General features: G+C 32.4%; 1 protein-coding gene across 2 annotated transcripts in view; it reads left to right on the top strand.

The window, feature by feature from the left end:
• Window positions 1-15,113, top strand: part of LOC126889420 (glutamate dehydrogenase, mitochondrial-like) — a 154,661-nt gene that overhangs the window by 72,736 nt on the left and 66,812 nt on the right. For both annotated transcript variants that reach the window (XM_050657715.1, XM_050657716.1), the window contains exons 3-4: window positions 1,209-1,397; window positions 5,825-6,027. In XM_050657715.1, coding sequence (XP_050513672.1) covers window positions 1,209-1,397; window positions 5,825-6,027 — 392 coding nt within the window. The remainder of the gene's footprint in view (window positions 1-1,208; window positions 1,398-5,824; window positions 6,028-15,113) is intronic.

Raw genomic sequence — 15,113 nt, forward strand, 5'->3', positions numbered from 1 at the left:
ATTTTTTTTAAATGAGAAAAGGGATTGCGTGCTGGTTCATTTGAAAGGTTAAATATTTAATTCTCTATTCAGTAATATAAAGAATAACATAATTATTTATATAGGGTGTCCAAAAAAATTGTTTTTTAATTAAATTAATTGACACAAAAAGAAGAATGAATGTAACTTATTTAATTCAAAATACATTTTGCTGTTGCCAGAAAACAGAAAAACATGTTTATTTGACAAATAAACATTGGTTTTCGCTTAAATTCAATGTTCATACTGCCAAGAGAAGGTGGCTGGTATCTTGAACATTAAATTTAGGCGAAAATCAATGTTTATTTGTCAAATAAAATTTTTATCTGTTTTCTGACAGCAGTAAAATGTATTTTGAATTAAATAAATTACAAACAATCTTCTTTTTGTGTTAATGTTTGTGTTAATCAGTAACGTCTCAGTGATTGTTTTTAATGTTTTACAAGTACTATTAAAAATTATACTAATTTTCATCGTTCGGAGTTGCACAACTGACCAAATTTTCCAAATTTCTTAATGAGATGCAAACACATACAAACCGAAGTAGCCGGTACTTTTTATACATTGACGTAGTTAAATAAAAAAACTGTGTACTTAGACATCTTTTTGCTTATTAATTTAACTTTTTATTGTAGCATTAGCTCTGAAGATGACTTTTCAGTCGAAAGCGCTTAGCTAAGGAAATAAATACATTTACACACTTTAATATACTTCTTTCACTTCCTTCGTTCACTCAAGTGTGTACAAATCTATCAGTCTTTCAACTAATTAATTTAATTCAAAAACAATTATTTTTGGACACTCAATATAAATAATTATGTTAATGTTTATATTACTGAATAGAGAGTTGCAAAACCTTTCAAATGAGCTAGCACACGATCTCTATTCTCATTAAAAAAATCATCGATTACGTCATCACGCCCAGATGGATAACGTCACTAGTATAATATGTATGTCAAAAAATCACTATTTAAAAATAAAAATCGACCTGTTTTGGAATTTTACCTAAAAGTCAGCGGCTTCGACGAAATAACGAATTTATTCCTTTCATTTGCACCATACTGTATGAAAAGCGGAAAAATTATTAAAAGAGTGGTATATTACGTGCTTTCATTGTGTAGATACTACAATACACTTTTAATAAATTAAACAATATTTTGGATTTTTTTCATTTATATATTTTTTTTCAGGACCCAGTATTGATGTACCTGCTCCAGACATGGGTACCGGCGAAAGAGAAATGTCCTGGTTAGCCGACACATATGCCAAAACCATTGGTTACCAAGATATAAACAACCACGCCTGCACTACTGGAAAACCCATCAACCAAGGTGGTATCCACGGACGTGTCTCTGCTACCGGTCGTGGAGTTTTCCATGGTAAGTAACTATTTTATAGATCTTTAACGAAAAACATTATATGTTGGCACGAAAAACCACCACAGAAAATTGAAATACTATTGTAAAATAATATTTCAATGAACTATGATAGCCAGCGTTTAGCCTCGGCGCAAATTGAACCTAAGCGAGTCACAACCTGCGCCGGCGGGACGGGTGACCTGTGCAGTTATTTTTCTAGCGCAACGCATATTGATCACAACAAGACCCAACCGTTGGCTGTCTCTGCAACGAATAGAGGGACGGGCAAAATCAGTGCGGACGTGTAACGGTTACTTTTGATACCGGGTCTCAGTGGTAGATACTGAGTACAAATACTGATTACAAAATACTGATGTATCTGTATCTGATGTGTTTCATAGAGTATAACAAGGCCTTTGATAAAGTGCGGCATGATCATCTAATCAGACTCCTGGCAGAAAAGATTTTAGATAAACGAGATATCCGACTAATAGCACATATGTACTATAATCAGAAAGCAGTAGTGAGAGTAGAGAATATTACCACTGAAGAAATTGAAATAAAGCGAGGTGTGAGACAAGGGTGTATACTGTCACCAACCCTGTTTAATCTCTATTCCGAAGACGTAATGAATAGAACACTCTTTGAGCAATCCATAGGTATTAAAATAAATGGTGTTAGATTAAACAATCTGAGATTTGCCGACGATACCGTTCTGATCGCAGAAACACTTGAAGAGTTACAGACATTGTTGAATAAGATAGCAGACTGCAGCGAAGAATATAGACTATCTTTGAACATAAAGAAAACTAAATTTATGGTAATATCGAAATCAACACGAAATGTCCAAAATTTATATTTACACAATGAAATTATCGATCGAGCAACGATAGCTCAGCAGAAATCAAAATAAGAATAGAAAAAGCCAGATCCATATTCACTAAAATGAAGAGATGAATAAATGCAAACAATGTCAGATTGTCAGTTGTGCGTGACACAACATTAGTATGCAATGGTAAAATTATGGAATTTTTCGGGGAACAATGAAATACTTATTTTCTAATTTTTTGAGAAACAATACAATGAGATATTTGCTAATTTCCTTCCCTTTCAGGCACGCGACTTTGAGGTGATGTTTAAGAAAAATTCTAATCCTAAAATCCTAATAACTAGGACTGCGGACAATAGATTTCTACTTCCTCTTGTAATTTGCATCTCATTTTTGGCTTTAAGTACCTTTTAAAACTTTAAATGCCTACTTTTCTCAACAATTAACAAATTTGCTTTTATGTACGTCAGTGTCCCCAGAGGTGCGAACTTTGCTAAAAACTAATTATTTTATCAGCCGATGCCGATACTATTATTATAAACAACACTGATATTGATTGGATTGTCGTTGCAAAAACTGCTTACCTATTACATATATTTATATCTCGTCTACATATTTTGTTTTTAAGCATGAACAAGCCCGGTATGATGACACATTTTATTTGAGGGTATGCGATATTCACAGATATGCTTAACGGTTTTTAATAATGAATCATTTTTAATGATAATGTGTAGATTTAAGAAATTAATGATATTTACAAAATTTTTATACCTATAGAAAAGGGATTACGCCATCATTTGTGACATTGTATTTCTAGGCCTGGATCCCGCGTACCAACAGAAAGTTGATTAATAGCAAGCTGAAAATTTGTTAATAGCTTAACGGTGTCTCGTCAGACAAACTTTGATGTACGGGAACACTGAAACAGGGGAAGTTTTAATTGTGGAACAGGTTAAAAATTTGGAACGTCATACTACGAAAACGTCCTATGTATTTTGTCGGACAGAACTTCCAATTGATTTGTTACCCTTTAATTAAACTCTCATGCAAAAACTAGACTGGTATTTATCACCAGCTGGGCATTTTAATAAATCCGACAAGAGAATAATTTTAGCATGAGAGTTTAATGAAAGGGTAAGAAATCAATTGGAAGTTCTGTCTGATAAAATACATGGGAAGTTTTTGTAGTCTGACGTTCCAAATTTTAACCTGTTCCACAATTAAAACTACCCTTGTTCCAGTGTTCCCATACATTAAAGTTTGTCCGACTAGACACCGTTACGCTATTAACAAATTTTCAGCTTGCTATTAATCAACTTTTTTTGTTACGCGGGATCCGGGCCTATTCGTTTTAAGTAACCTTTTTTTTCTAATAATGTGTTCTTGTAAAGGCATATCTGTTATCGCCGTTTATTTTGTCTACAAGTAGGTACCTAATAAAGTTATTAGAATTTTAATGACAAAGCGGTGTTGGGTTTTGATTATATTGTACTAGAATTTATTTATCACAGTAAATTGTACTTACCATTCGTATTAAGTTCATTTCCGATTTTCTCCCATACTTCGTCTTTAAGTTTCGTCCTCATATAATCCTTGTGGCTGGTATCATATACAATGGGATAATTCCGAACGAGTTCTATTAGCTTTTCTACGTCCATCTCGAAAACAAAACCACAACTGAGAATTGAGTCACGCGTCCCACGACACCAGAAAACTGTACGCCGATGACAAACGTTCGCATGCTAGACCTGGCACTGTATTCATTGATATTAGGATGCGCAGAACTCTCTACGCAACTCGCCGGTGCCAGGTTGTGTCTCGCTTAGGATCAATTTGCGCCGGGGCTTATGCTAGCCTAGCTAAGTCTCTCACGTTGTGCGTATGTATTGTCTTAATCAAAAATATGGAACTATGAAGATCAAGATTGAGGCAAATAAAACAATAAGTTAACTAAACATGTTTATTTTTTATTGTAAATATAAATAAACTGATGTATTATCAAATCAAATCTTTGCCGAAAGCTAACAATTTGGATCATACTTATTATGGCTTCTTGACGTCGGTCGACTGTTGGTTCTGCGACTGACTCTGTGCTCCGCGATGTGGCCATCGGATCTACTGCAGTTGGTAGTTGCTCATTGGTACACCTCCGGCGATAGAGGCTTCAGGAATTTCTCCCAAAGGGAGAGACGGTTACTTAATTATTGTCAATAAAAACTAGAATACAAGCTGTGTATTAGTGACATCAAGAAGCATTGAAAAGTTCCTTCCGATTCTTCATAAAATAATCAAAAAACTAGCAGATGGCAAGGATAAAGTAAACAAAATTATTATTACCATTAAGTAGATAAATTTTGTAAAATTCCTACATGCATATAAGTAAAGAATGTATAAAATTATAAAATCGACACGTGGTTTTGGAGAAGTGAGGTTAAATATAAAAAATGATTATAAGAACTATGACAATATGTCGGACACTAATATAAACTAATTACCCCAAGAGTTTATGGTCTTAAAAATAAATGAAATTACCAGGCTACATTTCCTTAAATGGCTAAAATAAGTATTAGACTCTCACACCATATTTAATTCAGTAGGGATACTGACACTGACAGAGTCGGTGGGGGCTTGACATTTGACATTGACATGGAGCGTGTTCGGAGCATAGAACATAAAAATGTCTTATGATAGAATTAGATGTTTGTCACAAGCACAAGCCTACAGAAAAGGAAGAAAGAGGGCACTAACTAATTTTTAACAAAACCCAGTAAAAACAATAGAAGAAGTTAAGAAATTCATGAATTATTAAAGAAATTAGAATAAAATAATTATTTGAAAATAAATTAACAAAGATGTGACAGTGACATTATAATGTTTATAACGTTACAATGTTATAATGTTTATGCCTTTTTTGCCATTAAACTAACAAACAAACTTTTATCGAATTATTACAAATTTCTTTTATTTAATTGTCCTACATTCTGAGAAGAGTTACAAAAATATTTTATTTCTTCTTTACATAAATCTGTAGTAGATTTAATATTCTAATATTAACCAAATATTGGCCAACAAAAGATATCACAACGCTATCATAAAGTGCAAAAACATATCCAAAGAAAATTCAATTTTCTTAGGTAAATTCCTTAGGAAAGCCCACAGTTTTCACATTTTACTCTTCTGTCATTTCATCTTTTAGTTTTCTCAAAGGCATAAGAAATAAAATCGTAGTTGAAATTGAAACCACTGTTTTTTTTCTTGTTGAATTTGCGTAGTCTATTTAAGTAACTATCGTCTACTTAAATAATTAAACACGTATTTACGAATATAAACATTTATTAAATACGCAAAGATAATTATTACACGATCAAAACACGCACCGTCAAGAATATATAGTTTTATATTCAACCACCTGAAACATACTACAATAAATACATTACTTATCTGTCGCATTCTACTGTGACTGTATTAGAATGTCATAACAGAATTACCAGTATTCCCTTCCCGGTTCCGTCTTTAGATGATTAGCATATTAGTAAGTTAGTGACTTAAGCTGATCACCGTATAAGGAAGATAGTGACTGCATTTGTTGTACACTATTACAGTTTAAATCTCTTTGTAGGTATCGAAAATTTCAGCAACGAGGAAAGCTACATGCAAAAGTGTGGATTGACAACTGGCATCAGAGGAAAAACTGTAATTATCCAAGGTTTCGGTAATGTCGGTTTGCACACCATGAGGTACCTCCACAGGGCAGGAGCCAAAGTAATTGGTGTTATTGAATACGATGGTTCTATCTTCAATGAAAACGGTATTGACCCCAAGGTTAGTAGACTCTTTTCTTTTACTGTTGGTATAATATCAGAGAACAACAACCACAGAGAAACGACACGCCTTTGATATTTCGTGGCTAAGCCGCCAACGACACTTACAGCAACCAGAACGACCAGGGAACCAATAGTCAGTGAGCATATCACACAATATAAATTCGTAAATAAAATTAAGCATTTATGTTGACTTTCAATAAATATAAAATATTGCACCGAGAAAAAAAGTTGCGTACAGGGCCGGCTTTTGTTGGCATTATTTAAAATAATGGAATTATTTTTGATTTACAAAAGGTTGCAAATATATCGCACAATGCAAAGTAATGGTGAAAATCATATTGATTGGAACCATAAATGAAAATACCTTTTTGTGTATCCTGATTTTGGCATTGAAAGACCAATAATAAAATATACCTATTTATTACGGTAGGTGTGACATTCACTGATTGTGGCTTGGACTGATACAAGATATAATTTGTTCGTCGAGGTATTTCCTAATAAATTATATTTTTTAATATAGGTTATCTAAAAATAACACAGCCATTGTAACGGCCACGGAAATGTCACAAACTCTGAAAGTTCCAATTCTCTTTGGGTGACAAATGTTCGTGATCGATAACAAGAAACTTTATGTTGAAATCGAATGTCAATATTGTTCTTGTCTTGGAAACCTATCAAAAGTACATTTTTCCTTTAAAGTCGAATATCGGAGCAAACGAATAAAAACCCAAGAAGTACTGTAAGAGTATATTTCTATAAATATAAATATGCAACAATCTAAAAAATAATCAAAAAAGTATTATACGAATCGTTACAATTACACCGATTTGTAACATTACATACACTACATAACCGCGTTAGGATAAACTAGTATGGCCTAGGCCAAACTAGTTTATCCTATCGCACGTAAGCCAAACTAGTTTGTCCCAGGCCAAACTAGTTTATCCTGATATAAATAAACACACTTCAGACCAAACTAGTTTGGCCTAGGCCAAACCAGTTTGTCCTGACTTACGGTCGCGTTTGTAAAACCGGGAGTCCTAGAACAAATTTCTCACCTTTAGTACCATCCTTGGATTATAAGCTTTCATTTGACACCTTATTTGTCATTCTACCTGGTATAGTGACCGAGTAGTTATATTCGCGGTCGGACGGACCGACAGCCTATATTAAATTTCTCACTTTTATTGCCATCCGTGGATTATATGCTTTCATTTGACACCTCATTTGTCATTCTACCTGGTATAGTGACGGAGTAGTCATATTCGCGGTCGGACGGACCGACGGACCGACGGACAGACAGCCTAGGTCAAATGTTCACTTTTAGTACCATCCTTGGATTATAAAGGACGTGATTTGGGAGTTCCCCGCATGTAACATGTTCGCTAAATTACTTTATACTCGGCTAAATTGGTTTAGACTAGGTCGTACTAGTTTATCCTGAAGTGTGAGTTTTTATTATATTAGGATAAACTAGTTTGGCCTGAAGTATGTTTATTTAAATTAGGATAAACTAGTTTGGCCTATAACAAACTAGTTTGGCCTACGCGCGATAGGATAAACTAGTTTGGCCTAGGCCTGAAATCGGGTTTGGCCGGTAACATATACAAGGAAATGAATCACTTTCGTCATGATTTATTATCAATAATATTTATACAAGTCAAATTAAGACTATTAGATACCTAATAAGTAATATGTAAAAATTACAAAGCAATAACAATTATGTACTTGTTATTATTCTTATCAAATCTAAATAAACTTATTCCTCTTCCTGTCGCAGAGGAACATCCGTGAACCACACACGAGTAACCAGACATTTTAACTATTATAATAATTATTATATAAATGCTCAAACAAACTTGTTAAGTCGAGTATTTACCATACACGCCTACGGACTATCGTAACACAACCAGAGGGACAGAATTAGCTGGAATTAGCATGTGTTGGGAACACTTAAAGCAACCAGGTTCGCGCATGCGTCTTCAAAAACGGTACACGTTTTAAGTACGGTCGTGTCGTTTCTCTGTGGTTGTTGTTCTCTGATAATATGTCATCTTGACACATACACACAATAAGGCTATCTTCAAAGCAAACTAACTGATAAGTAATAATTATTAACCCATGAACATCCAAATTATTTTTTTCAAAATTTTGCCTATGCGCTCTGAGCTTCGCTAGTGGCGCTCCTAGCGGATTACTAATTCAACTTTCACCGGTAATTTTTAAATTTATTATTTAATTGTTATCGCTTAACATTTACAACGCAAAAATGTAATTAAATTGTAATCGATTTTTTTTTAAGATTTTGCTAATCATTTTGACGTTCTATTGATAAAATATGAATTTATTACTTCGGATACTTTCACAATTATCGTGTAGATGGCGCTAAGATTTTTAGATTAAATTATAATTACATATTACGGAACATTAAAAAAACTTAAATGCAGTATTTAAAACGTAAGTATATTTAAGGTAAAAATATATACCACAGCTTTGACCAACTAATATATTTTATAATTAATGTTTTTAATTTTAATTTTAAATTAATCACTTTGACATTTATGTCAAATTTCCGATAAACGTTTACAGACTTGCCACTACTGGCGCTCGCGAATTTGTAAATATCCCCTCTACGTACGAGCTCACAGCGTATACATAATAATTGTCAGTAATATTGTTCGTTAGCAGTGGCGTGCGGTGACTTTTTCGGAAGGGGAAGCGATTCAATAACGATATAAAAATATTTTCTTAAGGGTCGAGTGTCCAGCCACTTCCCACCTGATAACACTCTGATGCGCTATAGGGGCTCTCTATCAGCAAAGTGCTTATGTGAGACGTCCTGGGTACACACTAAATCCTACCCCGATCAATGCGTGAGGCACTCTATTCCCGCTATTTCTAGTGACTAGTGACCTATCATTGATCTATATTGCTAGCTCGGGCCTTGAGTCCTCGCGCCGGGCTTTGTTTCCTAAAGAAGAGTTCTATTAAAAAAAAATTATATTCTGAGGCATTTTCCACAACACACAACTTTCAACAATATGACACTTATTTATACTTGAGGTCTATTCTCCTATCAACTTCTGATAATTGAATGGTGGGCTACAACAACGTTGTAAGCGACAGATTGGGTCAAAGTGAGGTTTTAATGCAATATTATTGTATATCCAATGACCAATGCGAGCATCTTTCAATCAGGCTAAAAACATTTTACCTTCCCCGAGTTTTTCGTACCACAATATTGGTATCCGTATTGTCATAAATGACTTGTCAATAAGTTTTTTCCATCTCCTGCATAATCTTAATTCTGTCGCTTACAACATTGTTGTAGCCCACCATTCAATTGTTGAATGCAGTCTTTTTCAATGGATAATAGGGCTAAATTTCGCTTGTTGAATTTCTTTTAAACTCTTAATTTGAAACTTTTAATGCATTTTAATAATGAAAAACTTTGTTCAACTGATGCAGTTGTGGCTGGGATAGTTAGTACCTACTACTTCACACAACTTGACCACTTCACACAGTGACTTGTTTAAACCAGTAGTTATAAAGAAATACCCAGATTTCTGGGTATTTCTTTATCACTAATGTCAGTTGTTTCATAAACGACACTTAACTGAGAATGCAAAGCTGGGATATCAAAAGATTTTCATTATTAAATCGTAGTGAAATAAATTCCTCTGTGGGAAATTTTGATGAATTATAATTAGAAATATTGAGATTATATATAATTCTACAAATTTTTAATCGTTAAAATTTTGAAAGTTAGAATTCATTTGTTATAGAATATTATCAAAAGGTCTCTCTGTTGCCGACATTATCATTCTTCATTATTTTTCTTTCATGTTCAAACTCCATATTTTCAGTTTTATCCCAAAGATTTTTAAACTGCTCTCGTTTTTAATTATCGTATTAATAAAGTCATCAATTTGTCTTATACAAAATGCAATGTCATTTGACTTCATCTGTAAAATGTCAAATAAATGATCAGTAAAAGGAAAAATATCTGCAAACAATTTAAATCGAAATACATATTCTTTAAGCGAATGTACATGTACGTACCTAACCACCGCTGCAGCAGTAACAGTCGGAAGGCGCTAAGATGCGCTAGGACTATCGCTTCCAGAGAGTACCAAAATTCGCGCGACTAGTGGGTTGCGGTCATTGAACCCTGACCAATTTTTAAACCGGACAGCTGCTTGACAAGCGGCGATTTTGAGATGCGCTTCTGTCAGGAGTGGACCTAATATGTAGTTGAATTGTGGGCATATTGATTTCGTTCGTACGCGATTAATTTTTAATATTTTTCAATGTGTATGCCTAGGTAATATGTAGATTACTTGGATTAGGGAAAAATTTTTGTTATTAAATAGGTATTAATTAATAATAGATATATTTTCTTATATCGAAGTAGGTATAGGGAAGCGGCGCTTCCCCCGCTTCCATGGACCGCACGCCTCTGTTCGTTAGTATTATCATAATTGACACACATAAAATGCTATTTTCAAAGGCAGCTAACTGATGTGTAATTATTAACCCGTGCAGGTCCAAATTTTTTTTTTCAAAATTTTTCGTACCTATATTTCTTCCACTCTAATTTTTCCTATGCATGCAATTATTCACGAATTACTTTTTATACTAGGTCTCTTTTTTACTCACAGAAACAAGTATCGCAAAATTAAGCCGCTTGTCCATAAAAAACCACAATAAGTTAAACAAGCATAAGCAATATGGCATGTCGTTGATACCTTGTTTACTATGAATTATAACGTTTATGATTTTAAGTAACAGTGACATTAGCGCATTTGTTGGTTATTATTTGAATTTATTGTTTATTTGGTTTTTCAAATTATTTAACTTTTAGTCTTTATACAGGGTGATCAACTTCTTGACAAAGTCCAATATATCTGTTATTATACAGTATATGAAAAAAAGTTGTCGATAAAAGTTATAGTCACCTTTAATTTACACATTTTAAAATTAGTGAGAAATATACAGGGTCCTCCATAACACGGTGCCAAACCAAAGTTATGTTTTTGAAGTTATACTTCTTTACGCGCGATATGAGGGTGAATTTTAATAGGATTAAAACCTTTGATCCCGGCGCAGTCGCATTACAACTTTGTTCTGATTGGATGTTCAAATGACATGATAAAAATTATCCAATATGGCAAAACAAAAAAGTTTATAATTGTAGTGATTTTTAAATAGTTTTTAAAGCAACAGGTACGTAATAATTGTAAATGTATCATAGGTACCTACCAAAATACATAGTATGTAATATCATTTGAACTATCATTTGAACCTACCAAAATACATAGTATGTAATATTTTTATTTACATAATTTGATTACCATCAAAATTTCTATCAATATTCACCTAATATATTGTTTTCTTACTCTATGTTTTGTTGTATTTTTTCAATTCTAAATCATTTCAGTTAAAAATCAAAATCATTTGATTTACATAATGCAAAAATGTCAAAAGTTTAATCCGTTTAGTTAATTGATCTTCGCACATAATGACACACTGTCTCCGTGGCGTAGCGTTTAATGCGAGTGAACCCCAATACAACGCCAATACCAGCCGCGGTGGTAAGTTGGTTCAAATCCCAAAAGAAACTTTTTTTTTATTTTTTTTATACATTTTATGATTGTAAGTATATTTATTATATAATTTTATTTTCAGAAAATACGTATTTAGTTAAAAAATTTTCCGACAATTAATGTTCAGAAATCATTTGTGGCATTTTTAATGTGTTTGTGTGTGTTTTATTCTTTTATTATTTTAATTTTTGGCACTGTTTTAATAAAAATGTTTGAGAAGTAGTAAGTATAAATTAGTTTTATATTTAAATAAAATATAAATAAAAAGTATATTAATTTTTGTGTGTACAAAGTACACACACATTCTTTTCTTTAAATGGAACACCCTGTATTTTATTAAAAATCTGGTTTCTCTACATTTTTCTGATTCTAGAGATATAACCCTTGTCTAGTGTTATACTGAGTGTTTGAAAGTTACGAGCACTTTTATTAAAAAATCATACTGATTTGATCGCCCTGTATGTTTCTAATGGCGTAATATAAACTTATTGTTTTAATGCTTTTGACTGTCAATATTAAAGTAGTTTTGCAACAATGTACAATTTTTTTATAACTACACAAATTGTATACAGGGTAAGTCAAAATGTAAATACAAGATTTTCTTCATTATTTTAAATGGAACACCCTGTATTTTATATTATTATCGAACAGTTCTATCACTATACTTACATATCTTTTAAATAATCCCTATACCTAAAGTTATTAGTTTTCGAGATATTTTAGTTTTATTGTTGATAACAACATGTATTACTTAGTTATTAATAACAATACTTTAATTTATTAAAATTTAATAAAAAAACTAAATTAAATAAAAAATGTTCAACGTACTTCTTATGTTATAAAAGGTGTTTAAAATGACCTCCCATAACGTCTACACAAGCCTGGAGACGAGTTTCGAAAGACCTACTGATGTTTGTAAGCATTTGTTGTGTGACACTTTGAAAGGCGTTTTGAATCCTTATTTTCATATCGTCAACTATTGTTGGAGGTGTCCTATACACTACGTCTTTAATATAACCCCAGAAAAAGAAGTCAACTTCGTTTAATTCTGGTGATCTGGGTGGCCAGTGAACTGGCCCATCTCTTCCTATCCATCTTTCAGGAAATAGTTCATCGAGTTCACCGTTAACAAGTGCGTTGTGGTGAGCAGGGGCTCCGTCGTGAAGGTACCACATAATATGTTGGCGGATGTTTAATGGTACATTTTCAAGTAGAACAGGTAAATGATTCACTAGAAAGTTTAAATAAACCTCACCATTTACCGATTCCTCAAAAAAAAAGGACCTATAACGTAATTGCCTATGATTCCACCCCAAACATTTAAGGACCATCTCGTTTGACTATGTGTCTGAGCACAGTACGGATTGGTTGTGGAATAATAATGAAAATGGTGTCTGTTTACACTACCATTTTTGTGGAATGTGGCCCCGTCTCCAAAAAAAAAGAACAAACTCAAAAAAATCTCTCTGTATAACTATTTGTTGTTGTGAATATTGACAAACTTGTACTCTTCGTTCGAAATCATCCCCAACAAGTTCCTGATGTAATTGTATATGATATGGGTGCATGTTGTTTTTCTTGAGTATGTTTTGGATAGATCCATAACTTATATATTGCTCTCTTGTAATATTTTAAATACTTGTATGAGGATTTTCTGTAACAAGCAGTAAAATATTTAATTCATTTTCATCCGTAATAATGATTTTTGTTTTTTCCTTTGCTTCATAAAAAGAACCAGTACGATTAAACCTGTCTAATAAGTTGTCAAATGCTCTTTTATTTGGTTGTTGACGCTATGGACACCGTTTCTTATAAATTCTTGTGGCAATTAATGAGTTTTTAAAACACTCTCCTAAAATCCATATAATATATGTCATTTCTTCACGACTAAAATTCATTGTTAGGTAACAATTAAAGCAATATGGCCAACAATTATAATCAATAACAAAAATAAAAACGTACAGATAATTAAAATCTTACATCTGATAGTTCTTGTGTCAATTATTTCAAAGCCACCTTAAACAAGAACTTGCAGCAATTTATAGTTCCCATTTCTTCGCGGAAAATTAATATAATTTGGTTAGTAAATTTAAAATTGTCGTTATTGTATAGAATTTACCATAAACTTGGAGAAAAAATTAAATGCAGTCTAATTTTAATTATCATTAACAAACTCATTGGAGGTTTCTAATACTAAGGGTAATTAATTTACTGTAATAAACGTATCTATGAGTTATCAACAATAAAACTAAAATATCTCGAAAATTAATAACTTTAGGTATATGGAATATTTAAAAGATATGCAAGTATAATGAAAGAACTTTTCGATGGTAATATAAAATACAGGGTGTTCCATTTAAAAATATGAAGAAAATATTTTATTTGCATTTTAACTTACCCTGTATACAATTTGTGTAGTGATAGAAAATTGTACGTTGTTGAAAAACTAATTTAATATTGACATTCAGCAGCAGTAAAAAAATAAGTTTATATTATACTGTTAGAATCATACAGGGCGATCAAATCAGTATAATTTTTTGATAAAAGTGCTCATAACTTTGAAACACTGAGTATAACCCTAGACAAGTGTTATATCTTTTTAATCAGAAAAATGTAGAGAAACCAGATTTTAAATAAAATACAGGTTGTTCCATTTAAAAAAAGAAAACTTTGTTTTGGCACCGTGTTATGGAGGAGCCTGTATATTTCTCACTAATTTTAAAATGTGTACATTAAAGGTGTCTACAACTTTTATTAACAACTTTTTTTCATATATTTTATAATAACAGATATATTGGACTTTGTCACAGAAGTTGATCACCCTGTATATATGTTATTGTAATTTTTATTTTTAAACATAATTATTGTTAGAACGACTAACTACTGTCCTCTCTTAATTTGATTAATTTCTATAAGAACCTATTTATTTTTTTACGCAAACGTGACAAGTAAGGCTGGATTTATAGTTTCACGTAGCGTAGACGTAGACGCACTGGAGACGTAACGTGGACGTAACAAATGGACTGTAAATTTATGTCAGTTTATACATCGACGTAGTTGAATTCTTGCGCATGAGTAGAAACAGTGGCTTAATTCAACATAGCCTATATATACGAACAAACAAACGTTGTGTTTATTGATTTATACTATTATTTATTATAATATTTACCCGTTTTGTGTGTTACAATGGATTAGGAAATACACGAAGGTATGCTCCTTGGTGCCGTGGGATTTCCAACTATTTTGTTTCATTTGCTGGTCTTTAAAATGTTTATTGGATTTATCGTATTCGCGGTGTGCAAGTACTTGGAAGGGAAACGAGAAACGACCGTGCGCGAGTCGCGTATAAATATTGCAACTATCTTAAATAATTCATATTGTCAATTGAAATTGTCAAATTGACCTATATTTCATACCTGCTGTCATTGAAGCAGAAAAATTATATATTGCTCCACAATATTGATATGATATGCAATTA

This window comes from Diabrotica virgifera, chromosome 8 (genome assembly GCF_917563875.1).
Source record: "Diabrotica virgifera virgifera chromosome 8, PGI_DIABVI_V3a".
Taxonomy (NCBI): domain Eukaryota; kingdom Metazoa; phylum Arthropoda; class Insecta; order Coleoptera; family Chrysomelidae; genus Diabrotica; species Diabrotica virgifera.